The sequence below is a fragment of the Arvicanthis niloticus genome, chromosome 7 (genome assembly GCF_011762505.2).
Source record: "Arvicanthis niloticus isolate mArvNil1 chromosome 7, mArvNil1.pat.X, whole genome shotgun sequence".
Classification (NCBI taxonomy): domain Eukaryota; kingdom Metazoa; phylum Chordata; class Mammalia; order Rodentia; family Muridae; genus Arvicanthis; species Arvicanthis niloticus.
In genome coordinates this window covers 13,548,969-13,573,147 of record NC_047664.1, presented here as the reverse complement: position 1 = coordinate 13,573,147, position 24,179 = coordinate 13,548,969, and the positions used below count along the sequence as shown (strand labels likewise).

The 24,179-nt window shown below is 43.0% G+C and overlaps 1 protein-coding gene across 1 annotated transcript in view; it reads right to left on the bottom strand.

Annotated features, from left to right (window-relative positions):
• The window catches only part of Sptbn1 (spectrin beta, non-erythrocytic 1), a 159,646-nt gene that overhangs the window by 115,142 nt on the left and 20,325 nt on the right, over positions 1–24,179 (bottom strand). Inside the window, exon 2 of the mRNA XM_076937963.1 lies at positions 417–610. Within this exon, the coding sequence (XP_076794078.1) occupies positions 417–564 (148 nt within the window). The 5' untranslated portion in view covers positions 565–610. The remainder of the gene's footprint in view (positions 1–416; positions 611–24,179) is intronic.

Below are 24,179 nucleotides of genomic sequence, written 5' to 3'. Positions count from 1 at the left end.
TCTAAAGCCCTTGCACAAGATAGTCACCAACCCTGCACCGCTAAGATAAGCTAGCTAATCTGCCACCGGCACCGAGTACACAGCCCAGCTGGATATTTTATATACATATAGTATGCTAAAACATTTGAAATGAAAGATGTGTTAGAAATAAAAAAAAAAAATCCCTACAAACTCATAGCAGCTCTTTCTAAGTTGCTATTAACATTACTTACTGTGTCCTAAACTATGATGGCCGTTAAGGTTGGCAGCTCTCCAAAAGTTAAATGTCTTATAAAAGGGTCAGCTAGCTCTCATAGGAGAGTTAAAGCAAGCGGAGGTCAACCTCAAGCAAGACAGCTGAAAGGAGAAATGGCTGATGTGCAAGGGACTGCAGACCATCTGGTGACAGGTGGGGCACACAACATCAGGACACGCACCTGCCAGGGCCTTGATGCGGGAGCGCTCAAAGAGGCGTGCAGAGCTGTTCTCATTGTCCCAGTCGTCCACGTCCCAGCGGTTGTTCACGTCGCTGTACTGCTGCTGGATCTCAATGTTGTCATAGTCTGTGGCTACCGTGGTCGTCATCTTGGCTGTCTCAGCTGCTTGTCCACATCAGTTACTTCTCAGAGTTCTGGGAGAAAGAAAGGAAAAGCATGGGTGTGTATACAAAGCATACAGCCCCTACAGACCTGCTGGGGTGACGGCAAGGAGAGACTAGGACAGTTACTGCTTGTCCAGATGTGCCTTCTAAAGCTAAGGCTGATTTTGAACTTTGACTCTGCTTTGTATCACATGTGTGACCCCGGCCAAGCTACTTTAATGCTTTCCCAAAACACAGAGGAGGAAGGAGACTGAATGAAACGCTGGATGCCAAATTAGTTTTCTTTTTCAAAGGAGTTTAAAGTGACTGGGCAGTGGTAGCGCACAGGAGGCAGAGGCAGGCTGATCTCTGTGTTTGAGGCCAACCTGGAGTACAAAGCAAGTTCCAAGACAGGTATGGCTACACAGAGAAACCATGCCTTGAAAAAAAAAAAATAGAGCAAAACAAAGTAAAAACCAAAAAAGTTTAAGGTTAAGGCTTAATGTTTTATCAGGGCTATATCAACACCTACATGCGTCTTTTTGAATGAATTCACTTAGTTTTATGGTCTATTACCTTCGAGTTTCTCATTCATAAACTACTATATAAGAAAAACTAACAAATCATTCTTTCTCTGTATCTCATTTACATATTAAAATTGATGCCTAAGATTAAGATGTAAGCATATGGCGTCAAAGATCGTATCCATGCATAGTAAATACTCGGTATTGCAATTATGTATACCATTATTACTATAAATTCCAGGACCAATACCAGCACCCACTCCTTTAGAGCTCAGTGAGGATAATGGTGGGTTTTTTTTTTTTAGGAAGAATTATGAAATAAGCTCTGGCCCACAAATGTCCTCACTTTATCAATGTATTATTAGAGGATCAAGAGAAATATGTTTAGCTTTAAATACAGTTTCTCCATTCAATAAAGCCATTACTCACACGCAGAACCCGAATGTATCGAGGAATTACTACATGCTCAGCACTGACTAGATTCCCGGGGAGAACAATTAACGACGCAAGTGAAGCTGACATCCTCATAGAAGGGAGACAAAGACACACAAGAAAAGCCAGGGAGTTTAAGGAAAATAAAATGCAAACAGATGAATTTGAGACTGGCTATTTTAGGCTGGTCAGAAATAAACAGGCTGCTTAGTACCGAAATAGGTCTCAGTGTCTAAAAGGCACAGACCATGCCTAGATCAACAAGAGCGGCACACCCGGCATGGCATGCTCAGTATAGCTGGAGCCGGGTGTGCAGAGGGAAAGGTAAGGAGAGACAAGGCCAGGGGAGCTGGTCAGGGCCAGGCCAGTCTTGGCTGGCTAGCATTATGATCTTTGAGCCAGTATCTGCCACTGTTGGACGTGACTCTAAAGGACCGTTCTTGGTGCCAGGCAGAAACAGATTCTAGGAGGCACAAACAGAAGCAGAGCTGGATGGAGGCTTCTCCAGAGAAGTGGTTTGGCACTGGCAGTAGTAGACTTGAATAAAGTAGTGGTGTGTGTGGGTATAGGTGTCAGGTGTGCTGACAGGACTTGGAGAAAGGTCTGGCTGAAAGACCAGATCCTTGGGTTCAGACTCCATCTTAGAGAACCTGACCTAGGGCTGAACTTGGGTTAACTTATAGGCTGGTGTCCAGCACTGGTTTCCAAGTTACTCCCCAACAAAACCTATGTCTAGCACCAGTTTCTAGGTTACTCCCCAACAAATCTGCACTTCCAGGTTACAAGCCTGCCCCTGACAACCATCAATCAGGAGAAAAGAAGTTAAGTTTACGGTTTGATACCTAGCACCAGTCAACTAAGTTAAAGGACAACAATACCCTCCACACCCAGTTAGATGCTTGCCAGGCTAGAAACCTCCACCCCTTGCTTGCCATTTCCTATAAAGCCTTGTCTCAGTGAGAACTCAGGGCTGCTTCACCAAACCATCCTGTGGGGTTGGCAGTGAGTAAGCCCAGGATTGAGCTTGGAATCTTCAGATAGCTCCTGTCTCAGTGGTAGAAAGATCACAAGGGAAATGGTGCCTCCTTCTCTTTCCTCACCTTAAGATTAAAAAACCAATAGTAAGAGTTTGGTAAGTGGATGCTCACTAGGCCCAAGTTTCACTCAGTGTGCACTAAGAGTGTACACAGGGACCAGTCTACACAGCTCGTCACTAGCATCTGTGTGCTAACAGAACAAGATCACCACCCAGCAACAGAGGACTTCAACAGGGTCTCCATGCTGAAATCAACCACCTGTGTCCGGAATGGCACCATCAGTGGCCCAAGCAGTCCCTGCTTCTTCTTTCACCACTACAGTTCTCTCACAAGCCCCCAACATATCCTATGTGCTCTTGAGGAAAGAGCACCAAGTCCACTGACAAGTGACCCACAGCATCTGCTCTCCCAGTCATCCATCACAGCATAAACATCAAATTCCTTAAGGGGAGTGAGATTCCCACCAGACAGATGCAATCAAGCCCAATGACACAAACGTGTCGGTACACTAATTTAACAGTTACGCTAACAACATATTTACAGGATTTTACAAAACCACAAGTTAACAAGCTAAAACCTATTGACTGAGTGACCTTATAGTTAAACAACTCTAACGCAGGGGTGGGGGCAAGAAGTGGGAAGGACCAGCCATACAGTCATACTAGTAGCCTTGGAGATAGTTAATTTTCATGACGATTGCAACATCATGGCCTTTTATAAAATCTGTCTCGGAATATTTTATCTCTAGGAAAGAAAAACTTTACACTACTACTAACCCCTCGGAGAGCCATCATTCCAAGTATAGATAGAAAAGTTGATTCAATCCAACTCAAGGAGAAACCCAAACAGGGCCAACCCTTCCCCAGGGAAGATCTAGCTGTTTGGTGCCATCTACTGACCAAGCTGAGTAAGCTACACTGTGGCCCAGAGCCCTTAGCACCTGCCTAGGTGCCTACTCCTCTGTCGTGGCTCTGGAGTCTCCCACTGTGGCCCTTCCCTGATCTCAGAAGAGACTGAACCTCTCCACACCTCTGACCCATCACCAGGTGCCGCTACCCTCCACAGTTTCCCAATGAGTTATTCCTTTTGGGTGTTTTTTTTCTCGTTAATTAAACACATTTATAGCTGAGAACTTAGGTGCAATACATTCTTTCCTAAGTGTTCTTAAGTAATAATGCTCTCTAATATACCATTATCCTTCCTTAAAGAGATGGATGGGAGGCAAAGATACTCACTAGTCTATGTACAGAAAAAACACTGATGCTATCAGTGTCAGGTATGAGCACAACCCCTGGAGGTTGTCTACAAGGCCTTTCCAAGGTGCTATCACTCATGAATTCCTAGGACAGATGAAATATATACTTCTTATATGGCTGAGCGTAGATAAGCAGGAAAGAAAAGCTGGAGTCCAGGTTCCCCTTTGAGATGGCCCTCAACACTTCAGCACACACGTGTTTGTGTCAGCCCATTAATGGTTTTTCCATTAATTTAATTAAATTAATTAGGAAAAGCTCGAGAGGACTGTGTAAGGTATGGAGAGAACCTGAAAGTCTGTCTGGCTCTGTCTTCATAGTAAGAGCTCCTGCAACAACCCTACAATGAGTAAAGTCAACACTGTCCTAAGAGTGACATGAGTGATGCCCAAGCTCTTTATGACTAGATGTTGAGATGACAGTTTAAATCATCTGTCTACCTTCTCTTATAGTTTTTAAAAGGCCAAGAGTTCTCCAAGAATATTCTCTAATCCTGTCTTATGAAAAGGAATTTCCCCAAAGATCCATAGAAATTTCAGATATGTTATCATAATTTGCTTCAATAAACAGACACAAACTTTATTTCTTTAAACATGTGGTTCAAAACATTGGTGAGGAAATTATGACTGCTGCAAGTCATAACCATTAAGAAAGAAGCGAGACTACTGCCATTCCTGGTTTAGAAGCATTCAGTTAGTTCTCTCTGGTGATGAAAATTTAAAAGTCAGTCTCAGAGTAAACACATTTGCTTTGTGTTTACTTTGCACATCCCCAAGTAAAACCGTTTTATCTATCCTGCTATTTCCTAACATGTCACATTTATTTTCTGTGTCATACACTGTAAACCCACAGTGTTTTGCCCAATGAAGAAACAAGAGTTCACCCCTACTCTGCCTCCAGGTCTCTTCTGTTACTCTATAGAATCTAATACCCACTCTCCCAGGGCTCTCTGAGTCTTATAAATCCAAATAAAATGAACAAAATAACCCACACCTGCTATTCCATTTTTAGGAGAAAACCCAGATGTTTACAATTACTCTTGCAGGGTTTACAAAGCCTACAAACCTTCCCATTTCACTCACAGAATATATGAAAAAGTATTTTTTTAAACATTAAAAATAAGTTGTGCTCTGGACTTTGAAGACACCAAGCTGTATGTATGCGATTTTTCAGTAACAGACCTAGGAGAGTTTGACATAACTTTCTCAACTGTTTAGTCACCAAAACTCAGGACGGGGACACCCTGTCTGCTGAGGCATGTTATGCACTGAATGTAAAACAGCCAACACAAGGGAAAACTCAAGCGACCACCGTGATCTATAAGCGTAAGCCAGGTCACCAACTACCATTCAGGTTCACAGTGTTTGTACTTAAGAGAAACCCAAGACTTCATTGTTCAAACTTACTGTTTGATAACCAGTGTCATCTGGAGATATACAGTTAAAATGCTTTCCAAATTCATAAGCATATAATGTCCTTTAGAAAATCATTATGTACTTCAAGAAGCAATTCAACAACAAAAACCCTGACAAGAGTAGAAACAGCTCAACAGGATGAAGAACCCAACTCCCAAGCTGAAAGGCGAGAGTTCAGTCTCCGGACTCCCACAGCGGAAGGAGGAACCAGCTCCCAAGTTGAGAAAAGCCAACACTATCCTGGGTGTGGAGAATGTCCACATTCTCTGTGACCAGGTTTGAGAAGATGGCTTAAGGCATCTGTTAATCTGACCTCTACAAGCCCAGAGGGGTAAGTGCTCACTTCTCTCTTGAATTCTCTCTCACAAACATAAAACACATTTTAAAGCATAAAATGGCTACACAGATTACATCCAAAACTCATTAAAAAAAAAAATCACACCACTTTGAGAAGAAACAGTAGTGACAGTTTTGCTTATGTCTTGTTAATAAAAGGGGACTTACTAATATGAACTTTAGTCTATTTATCGATGATTTATTAATCCCCTACTATGAGCTCCGAGTGCTGGAATTGAAGACATCTGCCACCATGTCCATCCCTAATCATTTTATCTCAGTAGACGTTAACATTATGAAGCAGTTTTGCTAACATAGGAATTCTGTTTTGAGTGACAGCATTTGCTTAGTATTATTTTTCTACCTCATTATTTTAAGCCTTTTGCGGTTAAACACCTGGACCAAGTCACACAGCCACAACATTTTTTTTTTTTTTTTTGGTCACATCTTCATCACTGCAGTGTTCACAGCCAGAAGACCACAATCTTATCTCTAGAACAAAGTTAATGAGTCTGAACCCTAACACATTACTTTATACGGGCTATCTTGCTTCCTTTGATTTCTCTCTGTCCTACCCAGTAACACTGAGCTCTGTAGTACTCTGCCTTTGTTTGGCTGCCAAAGAAAGGTGAAATTGCTGGGCATCAGGGGTAGCTCACACCTTTAATCTTAGCATTCAGGAGGCAGAGGCAGGAGATCTCTGAGTTTGAGGCCAGCTTGGTCTACAGAGTGAGTTCCCGGACAGCCAGGGCAATATAGAGAAACCCTGTCTCTGAAAACAAAACAGGAGAGAGAGAGAGAAAAAAAGGAGAAACTACTTAATAGGACTTTGCTATTGATTACACTGGAGAGAGACTAGGAAGCCATGGGGATAACAATCAAATGTCAATGGGTAAATTCAAAACCCAAAATTTAAATAACAACCTTCGCTTTTCTTCTGAGGTACAACCCTCACTAGCTATCCACATCAGAGGTATACCTCAAACTCAAAGCTCTTAAATAAATGAGGATGTGGACTAGCCCTTATTAAGGTCTGATTACAGCCTAGCACAGCACCTTGTTTGGCCACGTCTCCATATGACTTGAGACAAACCTTGTTTTTTTAAGATAAGCAAATTCAGCCAGGTTCTAATCAATAAGCAGTGACATTACCCTTAAAAAGGTGCTGGGAAGAAACACAGCGGCTTAGTCACTTCTATATTAAAATACTCAGCCAGATCTTGTCACCATAGCTTAAGGGCTTATTGGATCTGGGAGAACTGTTCAGCTTACAGGAAGCTGCTGCTCCTGAACCCAGGTTCCCAGCACTGACATCAGCAAGTCACAACTGTCAAACACAGTTCTGGGGAATCCAACCTCCTCTTTTGATTCCCATGAACACTACACATTATAGGCACCCACACATAGGTAAAATTAAAATTTAAAAAGCCCTTCAAAACAGTATAACCACAAACACAGTCCTATAAAAATCCAGGAGGGGAGAATGGATCCCTTCCATTGCCCTTCTCTATTTTACAGAGAACAAAAGAAGAAACAATGAAACAATAAGTGCATTTAGTATCTGAATTTCTTCTAAGTATAATAAAGATATTAAGTATGAGTTATGTTCATTTGCTATTTGTACGCTATTTATTTTTCTCTGCCTATATATGTGATAAGTATATAAAATTTAACTATAATTTTGCTAAGTCCTATTTTAAAAAAAAAAAATCAGCTATGTTCTGAAGGTAAACAATAAGACAAGGAGGAGTTAGCTTCTCTGACTCATCATTCATCAGCCTCGAAAGTCACTGAATTTGAACCACACTAACTTTTTAAAAAGTGCACGGCTATGATAATATACACAACAGTTAAAGGCCATCTTTGCTTCTGCCCCACTTACAAAGAGCAATTAAAACTGAAATCATTAACTCAGAACAGGCCTAGCATCATGGTTCACAGACAATGTAGTGTTTCTGACCACCATAATCTTTCAGCCTTAAATATACTTCCAGACAGTTTTAAATAACATCAGAATAAAGTTCTAACAGTGCCAGTGCCAAAATGCCAGCCCTGCACTTCGGCGAGTGAGGCATTTAAGTGCTTTATTTGTTGTGATGCTCAGTGAGCCAGAACTGTGCTTTCCTGAACAGCAGAGTAACACTCACAGAACGGGCTCTGTTTGGGAGCTTTTTCTTCTGGAGCAGTCCAGTGCCAACATTCTTGGCAAATTTATGGAGTGAAATGCACACCTCAGTTTTCTGGAATAAAGATCAAATGAAAGTATGTGAAGCTGCCATGAACAGCAACGGTGTATCAAACATCGCCGACACACACAGGCCTGCGAGGCCCAGGATCCTACCTGTATCGAACACTGTCACATAACCAGCACGCACACCATAGCAAGTGCTCAAAAACAATCTCATGTGAAATGACAGGTGGAAGACTGTGGCCATGCAGCATCTAAGTATAAAACGTAAAAATTCTATTTCTGCACAGTCATATGAATCCTGGACCTCAGTAAAAGCTGCTGTTACATAAGGGGGCAGCCTGTCCTTTATGCAGATTCATTTAGCAAAGAATGAATTTTTATGAGAACTTTATTTTCACCTGGCTCAAAGTGGGATGGGCTATTCTTAGAACTAAAGATATACTGATTTCACTTGATTTGCCTATAACATTGATTATAAATACATACTTTATATTAAATAAGACTACTTCCCTTTTCAAAATGTCCTAGGTGCAATTGGCTGCCCAAACGTCCAGGTTTAAATCGTATTAAGTTTGCTCAAGGGCCACGCACAGAACTTACTGCTTGGCTGAGCACATCCTCAGCCTCCCCTCTGTGTGCTAGCTGAGTGGTTTCCAAGTTGACTTAGAAATCCTTAGTCTTATAAATTAACAAAACAATTACATAAAAGCTGGCCTAGACACTCAAAAGGGAGAATGTGACAATCCCAGGAAAACCTTTTAACCACAATCAAACCTCTGTTTCTGAAATTTGCTTAGACTTGATCACAATCTAAAAGAATTGTTCAACAAAAACCAATATATGCAGTATGGAATACATTCGAATTCTGTAATTGTTTAAAAGTTTGCTTACAAAGGTCCTAAAACACTGCCATGCCATTAGGACTGTGGAAGGCTTCTAACTGGATTCTTCAGTAGGTGACCAGACATGGCTTAAGTTGGTTTCCCCCAAGACCAGACCATAATCCAACCAAAAGATGTGTCACCTAATTTCTCAGAACGTCACAGGATACATAGGCATGTCCGTGGCCACACAGGCAGGGACCTGTGCCTACCTCCCACTCTATTGCTCAAATGACTTCAATATAGAAAGGACGTCCTTAGGTGAAGACCTCAATCAGGTTTAGGAATAAAAGAAACAAAAAATTTGCCCTGCCTCAGCAACAAGGGCAAAAGGCTCAGAAGAACCAGACACCCAGACCATTTTGAATGTCTTTAAAACCTCTTCAGTAATATGATTTTGGAAGCTGCATTTTGCCATTATCTGCCCGGCCAAAATTGAGTCCGTAACTTCACGTCTTAAATTATTATTATTATTTTATTATTAATTAATATGATTAATATTATTAATAAACAAGACTTTTCCTGAATATGTACAACATCACTCACTCTGTTTTTTATGCCCCCTCCCCCAATGCCTTCAAAGCAGCTGGTGTTTCCAGCAGCAGGTAAAGCATGAACAGGATGACAGGAAGGTCCTGAACATCTGCAAAGAAGCATGCTATGATTTATGCAGAGAAAATCTAAGGACTGGGCAACCAATACAGATTGTTTGTGGTATCTCAGTCATGGTTAAACTGCACATCAAGAACGTGGAGGGCAAGCATCACGATAAATGGAATTGATTAGTCAGTGGGGCCTTAGTAGACACTGTGATCTCCTCTATCCGAATCTCATCCCATCCACAAAGGACAGGATACACATTAAGGAAGTGGCTATCTTCAAGACAGAGTAAGTCATCAGAACTCACTCTGACACTATTGTGATTTTTGCACTTGTAGGGTCGTAGGACTGTGAGTACGTCTCTGTTCTCTGAGTTACATACTGAGTGGCGTTCTGTATGGTGACGTCAGTAAACTAATGCAGAGTGGGCCCTAAAGGAGCCTTCTGTAACCTGAGCCCAACCCAAGCCCTTCTAACTAGCCTATAACTTAAGGAATCTCAGTAGCAACAGCACCATTAATTCTTAGTATCTTAGAAAATCACAGATGAAGAAAATAGATAATGAGAACCAAGTCAGCTTGAACTTGCTCTGGGGGAACTCTTCTGAAGCCTCAGCCTGCTACATATGCTTGTCCATTCTCTCTCACCCACAGTGACATTATTCAGTAGTCATCTTGCCTTGTATGTAACACTTTATGAATACTGGGTAGTTCTTTTTTACCATCAATGAATCACTAGACAAAGATCACTTAATACACCAAGGACAGAGGTAAACATTGTTTTAAGATTTATTTTATATGTATGAGTGTTTTGCCTGCATGTGTGTATATACGTGCATCACAAGAATGTCCGTTGCCAGGTCCCCAATGGAGGAGTTATGAGAAAGGACTGAAGGAGCAGAAGGGGTTTGCAACCCCATAGGAAGAGCAACAATATCAACCAACCAGACCTCGCTCCTCCCCCGGATCTCTCAGGGACTAAACCACCAACCAAGGAGTACACACCCATGGCTCCAGCTGCATATGTAGCAGAGGATGGCCTTGTCAGGCATCAATGGGAAGAGAGGCCCTTGTTCCTGTGAAGGCTCAATGCCCCAGTGTAGGGGAATTCAAGGGCCGGGAGGTAGGAGTGGATGGGTGGGTAAGGGAGCACCCTCATAGAAGCAGGAGGAAGGGGATGGGATGGGGGTTTGTGAAGGAAAAACTGGGAAAGGGGATAACATTTGAAATGTAAATAAAGAAAATATTCAATAATAATAATAATAATAATAATAATAATAATAATAATAATAATAATGAATGCCTGTTGCCTGCAGAGGCCAGAAGAGGGCAGGAGAGCCCCTAGAACTGGAGTTACAGATGGCTGCCAGCCAACTTGCAGGTGCTGGGACTAGAACCCAGTTGCAGCTAGTGCTCTAAACTGCTGAGCCATCTCTCCAGCCCCCTTGGTAAACATTTAAAGAGTAGATTCAATGTTTGAGTTTCTCAGCTTTACTAAGTATTAGAAGTACTTTCTGTATAAAATCTCCTATTATCACAGAGAAAAGCATCTTCATTTTATGAAACTGTAAATATGTCTAAATGTAAATTATAAAAAACCTTAAACCAGATCAGGCTGGGTGTGGTGGGATCTTAGCATTCAGGAGGCAGACCAGGAGGCTCTCCAATTTGAGACCATATATTGAGTTAAAGGTCAGGCTAAATTGCAGAGCAAGACAATTTCTCAAAAAGCAAAAAAATGAAGAGAAGAAACAAGACTGAGATGGATGTTAATAAACAAAAATTATCTCCATTTATGTTTTTACTGTGTTTACTGTATTTACGCAACTTAGGAATGTCTTAGAAGTTGGCTGTTGAGCAACAGATATGTGCGTTTGATATTATGGAGTTGCTCAGTGAGAGTTGCTATATCCAATAACCAGAAGGAAAGGCCTGTTTGTGTGATCGGTGAGGATAACATCAGATAAATGACATGTAAGGCTGGCCATTTCATGCTCCTAGATTTCCTATTTCTATCCTTAGAGATCTATTTAAAGAGATCTGTTTAAAAATGTTGGTGGCCAGGAGATAGTGGTGTACACCTTTAAACTCACCACTCAGGAGGCAGAGGCATGTGGTTCTCTGTGAGTTTGAGGCCAGTATGGTGTACAGAGAGAGTTCCAGAACAACCAGGGCTACACAGAAAAATAGTCTTGAAAAACAAAAGCAAAGAAAAAAATGTTGATGGCTGGCAATGAACTTAATTGAAGAACAGGAATGTACCCAGTTGTTAAAAACCTTCCCTAGTGTTAGTCCCAGGGTGGTTCTTGTGGTAGGAAGCGGGGCAGCTACAGAGGCAGGGCGCGTCAGCTCCCCTATGCCCTTGAAACACAGAGAACATGGCAGCAATGTCACAGAGGCTTCTCTTGCTATGATGGCAGAGCCAGCAAGCCTGAGTTCTGAGTAATTCTAGGGGAGCAGAAGAGCAATGTAGCCAAGCCCTTGCCCATGGTCTCAGCGCACACTGCACAAGGGGACAGCAGCCCTGAGAGGCATTTTGTTTTCTCATTAACATTCTGTCTGATGGGGTGACTGTGTTAATCATTTTCTAGGTGAAAACCCTGCAGATCTGCCACCCATGTATACACAGTCCCACAATACATTCTCTGAGGTAAATACTCACATCTCTTCCTCTAAATACTTGAAGGTCTCTTTCATCCCCTCTCTGCTTCTGTTGCCAGAAACACATGCCACGTCAGGAGTGGCCTTCTCTGTATATGGCAACCCTCCAGAGGAGAGGCGAGCAGGTAAATCCAGAACCTTCTGACCATCTCCAGAGCACAAAGGGATGCACCCACGTGTGGGACACACTCCTTAGGTTCTGTACTGTTCCCTGACAATCCTAACAAACCATCACCATCAGCTTCCAGAAGCTGAGGAGATGAGGCCTGAGCAGAAGTATAGTAGAACAGGGTGTCACTGAAGAGGGTAGTGAGTGTTCTGAGCAGGGAAGGGATTCTCTGACATCCAGAAAAGAAACACACACATACTCTTCCTGAGTTTAACAAGTGAAGACGGATGTTGTCATAAATTAAAAGACAGGTCTGGAAATGAACCAAAGCCCTAAATCCAAGACTGCTATGGAAAATTTCAAAACTATGTTAATCATCACCGGAAACACAAATTTTTAGAAAGCTACAAATGCCAAAAACACAATCAAGCTTTTCTTTAAAAAAAAAAAAAAAAAAAAAAAAGGACACCATTTAATATCAGAGTTCTCACTCCCCTCATTCCTCAGACCCCTCCTCAATGCTTTTCTTTGCCCAGAGTCTCCAGGGTCAAGTTGGGACAATAACCCTGGTACTCTATACCAGCAAGGGACACTCAGCTACCAATTCCCATCAATCTGATCAAAATACCAAGGAGCACAAAGGAGAAAGGTGAACAGGTAAGCGTGCTCTGGATAACGCCTCTTAATGCACACAGGGTTGGGAATGGCCAGTTAAGCCAAACACTAAAATTACCTGTACTGTTGCCTAAAGGGGGAGCAAAATGGGTTCTACTATGGGTAGAGGAGACCAGCTATTCTGAGATGCTTATCAGAACAAACAGTACCCAGTACCAAAGGTACTATCTTAACTACTTTAGACATATTAGCTTCTAGAAGGGGGGGAGGGGGGCGCGGGGAAGGAAAGGAAAGCAAAGGACAGGACAGAACAGAAAAGAAAGAAAAGGAACACCAAGGCAGTTTCTCCAACTCTTGTAGTAAGTATTAGCTCATGTGGGGAAACAGAACTTCCTGACAGGATGAGGACATGGAGTAAGTTTGCCTCCTTACCAGGGAACCAGAGTCCCACTCTCTGCGGCTGCTCAACAGGAACCTTTGCAGTGCGCTCTACAGGCCGTGGACAAGGTCAAGTAGCTGCCCACCACCTCACTCCTGCTCTGTACAGAGAAAGGCTGGGATTGTCACTGCATCCTGACAGCACATCTCAAGCACCAGCGGGGGTGGGGGGACAGTAGTTTAGATGGGCTGGTTCAGGTATGGAGGCCACTGGGATCTTTAAAGCCTGTCACCAAAGGCTGAGAACCACCCAGCAGCTGGGCTCCTTCCACTAAACAAAACAAGGCCCAAATACCAATGAAACGACCCACACACATCCACCTCTGCACCGAGCAGAACAAGTTCATCTGCAGCAGCCTCAGCCTGAACACTGGGAGCACAGTGAATATGGAGGCTATTCTAGAATCTTCCAGCCAGTTTTAGAATTTAGGCACTCTGACTTGGATCTCTTTTTCTGCTGCCTGAAACCTGAGTCTTACAGTAAGATATCTTAAACACAATTGTGTGGCTATTTCAAATAAGCCTTCGGCCAACAAATGTAACTACTCAGCCATTAAAGAAAAAAAAAAAAAAAAAGAAAAGAAAATGTCTAAAACTTTCTTTTCATTCTCTCACTTTAGTAGATTACAGACAGAGAAAAACCACAAAACAAACCCTAAGAAATGAACAATTAACATAACAAAAGTAGAAAACATTCTAATAGCAAGATGGCAGAAATACTGATTACATTTCAATCAGCATTCGTGCCTTCATCTGGGAAGCATGCCCTCCACTGGAAAGGACCCAGTCTAACAGCTGCACTGCTGTTTCTACTTTCACAAACACTGGGAAGGTTAGCCAAACTCTGCGCTGGCTGCCAGCCAAGGCCTTATTATTCTGCACTCTTAGCTCCTAGTGAGAAATGCAGGCTCAAGGAAGAGGGAGAGCGAGCAGCAAGAGGGGGTTCATAATCATGTACAGATGGAAAGGTCTCTCCATCTGCTAGAAAAATACCTTCCATATCCGTCCTCTCACTGTTGGCCTTTATTAATTTAATTAGATAATTGCAAACGCTGTGTTTTTAGAACACCATTTAGAGACTTAACTGTGGAACAATTTTTCTCGTATCAGATGCTAGAATGAAATAATGTTTTAAAATGTCTTCAGATGTAGAAGCAGATTGGTCTATTCTCTCTCCTTGCACTTAGCAAGTGCTGAAGTAAATCGAGACGCCAATAAGCAGCTCCCTCTCTTCTGTGTTACTTCTTGTCAAGCCAATTACTGCTCAAAGCCTCTCGTTCTCACAGAATCTCATGATTATCAGTCTTTAAGGTTTATAAGCCAGATGGGGATAGATAGATGGACTTCTCAATCTCATGAGTCAGTAAAAATTAAACATAAATGGAGGGACCAACTTGGCTTCTCAGCTTTTATTTAGAGAATAAAAATTAGGTGAAACACCAGGAAATTAGGATTTCCAACAGTAGATCAAACTGAAGACAACAAACGGAACAGGGCCCAAGCCAGTGCACAGAGCAGGAACCCAACTCCAACGCACCAAGGGAAAAGGGCAGCCAACGGGCAGGAAGAACTGGCCCAAGGGTCAACAGAAAAAAAGACCATGGACTCCAGATTTGACCACAGCTGGTCTAGCTTCTAAGTCTATCTTATGCTGTACATAATGGTCATGACATGGCCCGTGAAGCTAATAAAATTAGTATTTTAAAATTAGCTTTCCAACCCCACCAGTCATATGTACTCAGAAGCCACTTCTAACCCATAGGCACACTATAGGACAGGATGGCTCAAGAGCCCAGAAGTGCAGAAACCCATCCTTGAGGCCACGCTCTGTGCACTTTGCCCACCTTCTTGCTGTGTCTTCATCTGGATTTGGTCCCAGACGCTGAAACCCCATCTTCTTGGTGTATCCTCAGTTTAAGCAAGTACAACACAATAGGCATTTCAAATGGGACTCTAACGAGAAGCCCCCACGGCCCCCAGATGTCAATAGCAGTATTTCAAAATATAAGAAATGTCTTCCTATAACAGCAGGAACGATTTTTGGGTGGTATCACATGGTCTTTTGTTGTACGGCTTAAAGAGGGACTCAGAGTAAGGCGCCCTTGCAGGCTGGTAGTAAAGGGTTTGACTCCTGTGGTACACAAACAAGTTAGTTGTTCCCTTGAGGAAACTGTCCAAGTTCAGTTACTCCAAAAGTGACACACCAGGCTCACTATAAAATCCAAACCTGAATGACCAGCCTCTATTACCAGAGAGAAAGGAGCCCCAGGACAGGCAAATTTTAAGGAAGAAGCAAGGCCTTAGCAGGGAGAAGCAGGCTAATGAAGAGTAAGAAGAAACCCCTGGTAAACTGAGTAAGGTGGCAGTGGGCTTCTTGGAACGCTTCACTTTCATGCTATGGTTGCACTTTTCTTGTTGCACCTGTTAAATGAAACCAGCACCTACCTGTAACAAAATGAAAGAATTCCCTTCCTTCCTGAAAGCCAGGCATTCTGTGACAATGACTGCCAAGGCACCTCACTGAACTTCATGGAAGCACAGCAGGCTGGATATCTATCCCATCTGCCAGCAGGGGATGAGTTGTCAGTGGACAGAGGAGGGAAGCAGACATGCTGGGTTCTACCCGAGGGGCTCGAGACTCAAGGCAAGGAGCACCGATCGAGCATGCTCGGGAGCACATGCTCAGCAAGGAGCACGGAGCACACAGGTATCAGAACTTCATTCCACACTGCATATTAGTCCCACCTTATCTCCTGAACAATTATTTTCAGAAACATAGGTCAAACCATCACTTGTGGTTGTCTGACATTCTAGGGTATCTACAGATGTCTCGTCATTTACTTAACCAAATCCCTGCTACAGGACACACAGCTGTTCACTACTGTGCAACAGTATTGTTGTGAATACTGTAGTACTAAAATGTTCTCTGGTTATTTTCTTTTTTTGGAGAAGCAGTTTTTCAAGACAGGGTTTACTGTCTAGCCCTGGCTCTCCTAGAACTCACTTTGTAGACCAGGCTGACCTTGAACTCATAGAGATCAACTTGCCTCTGCCTCTGCCTCCTGACCCCTGGGTTGGAAGGCCTGCACCAGTACCACTCTGCCTACCAGTTAATTTTTAGAAGGAAATTTACTGCCACACAGAAACAGAATCTCCTATTAGCAATCTGTGCACCTGTACACATGTACGTACATCTAACAATATATGAAACATGAAAGCTTTAAAAATGCTTGCTACTACTGTGATTTATACTTTCAGACATAATTGAAATAAATGGAAACTCTTCCTTAAAAAACAATCCAATTCACACTTAATGTTTATTTTTGTGCCTACCACAAATGAAATCATGTAATGATCACTCAATAACAAAACACCATTGTATGTTGACTTTCCAAAGAAACTACTTCCCTTTCCTTTGATTAAAAAAGGTTAAATCAAAGCCGGGCGGTGATGGCGCACGCCTTTAATCCCAGCACTTGGGAGGCAGAGGCAGGTGGATTTCTGAGTTCGAGGCCAGCCTGGTCTACAGAGTGAGTTCCAGGACAGCCAGGGCTACACAGAGAAACCCTGTCTCGAAAAAACAAAAAAAAAAAAAAAAGTTAGATCAAGGCCATTTTCTGTAATACAAATTAAGAAATTATACACCTCAATACCATTCTTAATTAGCTACACATTATTTTGCTTGATAATTAATAAAAAAAAAGTATTTTATTTTCCCAGACATTTTAGCAAAAAACAACAACAAAACCAAACCAACCAAAAAAAAAAATCCTAAAACAAATCCCAAAAGGGATTTTAATTAAATGAATCACAAGATATGTAAACTAAAAACAGTACTATTTGTCCACATAAAACATGGCACAAAAGGCGCAGATAAAACAGGAGAAGAGGAGGAGGCGGGATGAGGCGCTGTGAGGGCACTGAGAGTGGGGGGCGGCAACCGGGATGTAAAATGAATTAATAAATGGGAGAAATGGCCAAAAGAAGAAAAGAAAAGAAAAGAAGAGCAGAGCAGAGCAGAGCAGAGCAGAGCAGAGCAGAGCAGAGCAGAGCAGAGCAGAGCAGAGCAGAGCAGAGCAGAGAAAAAGGAAGTAACAAGAGAGACAGGCTTGCTGCCAAGCAGCAGGGGACACGCTGAAGACACCAGAGACATGCCAGCCACCACAAGGCACACACATACCTGGAACCCAGAGGCTTGTGCACTGCTGCATGGCAGTGTGCAGGGATGCCACTAAGTATGTGGTGGAAAGCTGGGGAGAGAACGGGAGGTGTAATGGCACACTATGAAGAGAGGAGGAACGAGGAACTCCAGGGTGGAGAGGATCAGCCTGGCGTGAGTAGCCTGTGCTGTCACCTGAGGCCATGCTGAGATCCCAGCCTGGGCTGCTGTTGAGGGCTATGCCTGGCTCTGTGGCCCTGAAGCAGCAGAGGTCTTTTCAATGTCCATAGCTCATGTTACCACCAAAGGCCATGCAGATGTCCCTGATCTGGGCTGTCACCTGGTGCCATCTTGATGCCTGAGGACTGAGTTGGCCCTGCAGAATTGGCCCCACTGGCTGTGGCACTCAGGAGAGCCAGCTTCACCCCTCACTTAGGCAGCTTGGGAGAGTTGGCTTGAGGGTGTGAGGGTATGAGGGATGGCCCCACTTCTCACTGGCTACAGCACTTGGGAGAGCAGGCCCTGCACCTCACCTGGGTAGCACACTAGAGTTGGCCCTGGTATCCTGGTGGGAGAGCCAGTCCCACCCCTTGCCAGCTGCTGGCCTCAACCCTTGCCTGGGCAAAGCAGGAGGGCTCACCCTGGTGGCGCAGGTGTAGGAGAGAGCTGGTGGGCTGAACAACACACCACCATCCAGGGCTCTAAGTTGGCCCACCCCTCCAATATCTATGACATCTATGAACTACCAGTGCACATTTAGGGGCCTGTCCTACAGATCCAAAGCTACAGGATCTCCATGACACAGGGCAACAGCAGGACATCAGAGAGGAATCCCCGTGAGGATCCAGTATTGATATGGTAGCAGAACCCAGAGGCCTCGAACTTCGCCAATGACTCACTGAAATAAACATCTGCAAGTAAAGCTGTTTGGACAAAAGGTATCCTGTGTGACAGTGACACACCACAGCTTCCACGGTGAGGTTTTTTTTTTGTTTTTTTGTTTTTTTTTTGCATGTGTGTTTACTGTTATTTTATTTTTTTGGGGGGGGAAGACTGCAACAGCACAAGTCTAATATGGAGAGGGGAGATGATCAGGATTGGGGTGCATGATGTGAAATTCACAAAGAATCAATAAAAAATTAAAAAATATTGGAAGTAACAGTATGAACCTTATGAGTCCACTTTTCTTTTAAAACATGCGCTTATATGAAATATTACATGTAAAAATATTAAAAGTAGTTAATACTGGGTGATAGAATTAAAGGCCATTTAAAATGCCTTATGTTTTAAACTATACTTTTTTTTAGCTTCTTCTATAAAGAACATTTTATTTTTGAAATGAAAATTTTAAGTATTTTTGCAGGTAGGATTCCAATATGGTGTAACAGTTCCTTGGCCACACCAGCACTCTGGCACGATAGACCTGTCTTAGATCACAAGGTTCTCCACAACAGGAATATTCTAGACAGATGGAGGACAAATGTCCCTGAGGGCTCTTCGAGCGCTGAACCCCAAATTCCTGACTGACTACTCGTGCTCCTACAGACAAGAGCCCTGAGCTGCTTATCGCCCACCCGTGATGACCTGAGGTTTTCCAAACAAAACTCTGAAGTATAGGCTGGTTACACAAGCTTCATCCCCTGTGACAAATCCCCAATGTCTCCAGGGTCAGCAGGTCCACAGCTATGTCCTTCCCCTCATGCGCACACAAGCTGACTTCTCTGAGGATTTCTGACTTCACACTTCAGTCCCCTCACCTACCCTGGGATGCCTCACTGGATGGGCAGCTGCTGACCCTTGTTCTTGACTTTAAGCAACAGAGTCAGGAGGGGTAGACACGTGGACAGGGGGCCTGTCTGAGCATTCTCCAGGAAACTAAGTTTTATTATGGTATAACTAACATAGACTATACTGTACATTATACAACTTAAGTTTTCACATGCACACATGCCTTAGAAACAGCAGCCACAGTAAAAACAAAAACAAAAACTCAAAAAACAAGTCAATCACTCCAAAAAGCATCCTCATGCCTTTGTGGTCTGTTCGTCCTATCTGCATATACAACTGTGATCTGCTTTGTGTTGCTGTGACCTGTATTCTCTAGACACACAGAAAGAATGAATATATACACATACACTCACATTTCATACATATATTATCTATATGAAGACGGCAAGTACTTAAATGAACCATAAATAGCCTCTTAAAGAGTTTATTCTTTGTATAGTTTTGTTTTGTCTTGTAGAGACAATGTCTTTCCACATAGCCCTGGCTGTCCTGGAACTCAGAGGTCTTCCTGCTTCTGCTTCCCAATTTCTGGGTTTAAATATGTTTGCCACTATGGCTGGGTCTTTTTTTTTTTTTTTTTTTGAAACAGTATTTGATTATGTAAACCAGGCTGGCCTAAAACTCAAGAGATCTGCCTGATTTTGCTGGATTAAGGGTGCACTCCAGCTCCCTCAGTGCCATTTCTTGGCTGAATTGTTGCCACATCTACCTGATGAGTTTCTCTACTTAGAATTTTAAGCTACTGAAAAACTCATCCTCTTCCTCATGTAGTTCAAGTGGGGCTTTAAAAAATGTCTATTTTATTTTTTTTATTATTTTTTTTTTATGTGTGTGAGTATTTTGCACATGCATGTCTATGCACTGTTTGATGCCTGGTACCCAGAGAGGCCAGAAGAGGGCATCAGATCCCCTGGTACTGGAGTTACATACAGATGGTTAAGAGCTGCTAAACCTGGTTCAAACACAAACCCTCTGGAAGAGGCCAGTTTTCTTTAACCACTGAACCCTCTTTCCAGTCCTTGAGGGTCTTGAAAGATATACAAAGCTAAACTAAAGGCTTCCAATGCTCTCGTCCACCTTGTGAGTAGGGGGCTTTTTGCCTTAACTCAGCTTCCTCATTCTTCACAACATCTCCCTCTGCTCTACCACAACAGAAAGGTCCTCAAAAAAACCCAAAACCAAACAAAACCAAAAACAGCCCCCCCAAAGAAACATTCCCCCCCCCCCCATCAGTGTTTTCATTTCCTGGCTTCATGACCATGGTTTTTTCATCTTTCCAGCTAACAGTCATTCCAGAGAGTCAGGGCAAGCCTCCTCTCCCTTCAAAACCCGTCTATCTTTCCATTTTCTACCAAGTAAGATAAGCTCACTGTGTGAGCACAACATGCCAAGGACTGTCTGCTCCCCTGAGCACTCACCACGAATTACGCTGTGCCCCACAACTAACAGATCCCAGGACACGCTTAACATTCTAACTGAAGTCTCTCTCACCCACCGCCGAGGTGGTCAACTTAGTGCAACAAAACACATTCAAAGGAATTCAAGCCCTGCTGGGGCGATTTTGAGAGATCCTACTTCAAAAGAAAAAGTGAAGAGGGCTTCGATGTATCTCAGTGGTGGGACACTTACACAGAACATGCATGAGACCCTAAATTTAATGTTCCCTGATAATTCCCCCAATAAAAAGCTTTTTACAAGACCTCTGTAACATTTGTTTTCCTTCCCTCAATTATTAATCCAGGAAAACTGAGCAGACTCTCAAGGGTGGCTCTAGGAATCTGCAAGGATTCTTGTATTCTCCAGGAATACAGCTAGGATTTGAATATATTTTGCAACTTATTGGTTTGCATAGATCCTCTCCTTCATCCTGAAAGATGCGACTAATAAAAACACCGATGAGGGGCTCTGGAGGGAAGGGGGGGCTCAGTAAAGGGGGACTCAAAAAACTAAAACAGCTCACAAAACAAAATTAAGATTCTAATAACCAACATTTTGTATCTCCATACTGCCATATTTTTCATAGTACAATCTTTTTAGTCTCTTGCCAAAACCAAGCATTAAAACTTCTTTCTCAGCTCTTTATAAAAAATGTATATTGCGGTGCTAGCTTCTCATCGTAACAATACTCTTAATATTTTAACACACTGAAATGAAAAGTTGCATAGCAATGCGCTTGTTCTGATGACTCCACTTACAGAGGTAAATCCTCTCTTTGTAAGATTAACAGCCTCATTAAAATTGAAAGTCGAGGGCTGGAGAAATGGCTTAGCATTGGCTGGTCTTCCAGAGGAACTCAGTTCAAGTCCCAGCACCCACATGGTAGCTCACAACACTCTATAACTCCAGTCCCAGTGATCCAAGACCTTCTTCTTGCTGCAAACACTCATATACATAAAATAAAAGTAGATTTTAAATCTCAAAAAAAATTAAGGTTTGAAAATAGATAAAAAGAGCCTGGCATGGTGGCATATACCTTTAATCTCAGTTCTCAGGAGGCAGGGGAGGCCAGCCTGATCCACAGACGGTTTACAGGACAGCCAGAGCCATAGAGAGGTTTTGTCTTTGAAAATCAAAAATAGAAAAGAAAAAAGGAGACTGGAGAGATGGCTCAGCTGTTAGGAGGGCTGACTGTTCTTCCAGAGGTCCTGAGTTCAGTTCCCAGCAACCACATGGTGGCTCACAACCGTCTGTAATGGGATCCAATGCCCTCTTCTGGTGTGTCTGAAGCTACTGTATATACATACATACATACACACACACACACACACACACACACACACACACACACACACACACACATTTTTTTTTAAAAGAAAAGTAGAAAAAATGTGATTGGTTTCTTTTTCTTTTTCTATCCAGATGGAGTTTCTCTGTCTGTAGCTCTGGCTGTCATGGAACTTGCTCTGTAGACCAAGCTGGCCTTGAACTCAGAGATCTGCTTGCCTCTGCCTCCCGAGTGCTTGGAGTACGACACCACTGCCCAACTTTTTTTCTATATAAATATGCCATCTAGATTTATCCTGCAGCCAGAAATACATCAAGAGATCATTTTTTAAAATTTTATTTTGTTTAATGGGAGGAATGGTAAATTAAATCACAAAGAAAACAGAAGAAAGAGATCAGTGCAGCAACTGCAATCTGAGAAAAAGGGTCCAAATCACCCTCAACTCCCACACCCAGGCTGGTGGCCACATAGGACCTGTGACACATAATCTTTTCCAATGAATCAAGAAAAAGTCTCTGGGGTGAGACAGGAGACCACAACTTGCTGCCAAAAATAAAAAATAAACTGAAAAGAAAGGGATTTTAGGAAGGAGACTGCAATACGAGTCAGATGCCACAGCAGTTTAGGTGAAACCAGAGAATGGCTGTTGCTCAGAGGTACAAGGGACTTTGGAAAGATCTCCTGTCTACTCTTACCTCTGGCCTCCTCTAACCATAAAGAAATCAGCTTACCTCCCTGGTTTTTGGTTTCTCCATGTGAAAGATGCGGTGTGGTAATAAGGCCAGTGGTCCCCAACTCAGCCAGTGGTTACCAGAATCAACTGGAACTTAAATTTCTGTCTAACCACCTCCCATTTTCCTGCTTGCAGAAGTTCCTGTTCCTACCTAGCTCTCAGAGCTTGATGGCAGAGTTCAAAGCCTGGCAGAATAGAAGCAAGTGATGGGCATAATTCAACAGTAGACCACCCAAGTAAATGTTCCTGTTAGCAGAAACCCCTGGCAATGGGGAGGGAGGAGCGGCTGGAACTGAGAAAGTAGCATAGCAGCAGAGTTGGGCAAGCAAGTTCTACCCTAGTACACATGATGCTCTGGATTTGATCTGAGAAGGGGAGAGGGGGAGAGGGAGAGAGGGGGAGAGGGGGAGAGGGAGAGAGGGGGAGAGGGGGAGCACAGACAGCTAAGTCTAATGGCCCTTGGGGAGGTGGAATCGAGCAGATCAAGAAACAAAGTCATCCTGAGTTGGTATAGTGAATTCAAGCCAGGGCCTTGTTGGAGGAGCATGTCACTGGAGGCAGGCTTTGAGGTTTCAAAAGGCTCCCTCCACTCTGACTGTTTGTTTTCTCTCTGCCTCCTACTGGCAGAGCAAGAAGTGGGAACTCAGCTGTTCCTGCGGCCAAGCCTTTGTTCTGCCATCATGGGACGATTAACCCTTTGAAACCATAAGTCCAAATTAAACACTTTATTTTTTTTTAAGTTGTCTTAGTCATTGTATCTTATCATAGCAATAGAGAAGTAAGACAGCAGACAAGATCAAACCAGAAAAAAAGCTCATGTTAGTCACAAAACCTAACACCACCATGCCTGAACTATACACGCATGCTTGTGACCTGTCCACTCAGAGCTCGGCCTACTCGCTTCCTGTTGCATCAACACTTGTCAGCTTCTTTTTGGTAGCTCAGGAAAAGCCACAGAAAAGGTTTCTGAGGAGGTGCTAATGTGAGCACCAAAATACAAATGTGAGCCAGACCCAGCAAAGAGCCTTGAGGCCAAATCCCTGCCTCAAGACTGCGTCTCCACAGAAGCTTTCCCATTCTTACAAGAGGACCCGTCTGAGGAAGTCACAGCCTAGATAATCCACATGCTTTACTATATCCATTCCTCTAGCCCTCCACTTTTTCATAGCCTTAAGTGTGCTTGAATCTTATGTCATATGTCAAAAAAAAACCATGTGACTTTTTTTTTTTCCACCTCCCTGAACCCTCAAAAGTCTACAATGGAAGTTCATTTTTCTGGAAATGTGTGTTAGCCCTGTTCTGGACTCTCACAAACTAATGAGAAGCGGGGTGGGGGCAAGAGGAGGCAAGGGAGGTCTTCCTACAGCAGGGTTAGGTGAAATGCACTCTGTCACTTACAGCCATGGCCCACATGAGTTTACATTTGTCCGCTGTTAGGTTCTGGCCACACTTCTCAGGCCAGCTGGCTTTCAATGGGGAATTTCTGTGAGATCAATACACAATCAACTGTACTCACTGCTCCAGGGCTTCTGCTGCCAAAAAGATCACTGAGCAAAAAAATTACTTAAAAAATATGTGGTAGCTCAGATGTGGGGCAAATCTATGGGATTAGCTGTATTCTAAGTTTGTCCTTCCTGTGTCAGACTTCTCAAATGTTCACAGCTCCTCCCATGTTCTGCTGACGCTCTACAGTCGTCCCGAATCTAGGCTGTCCAACACAAACT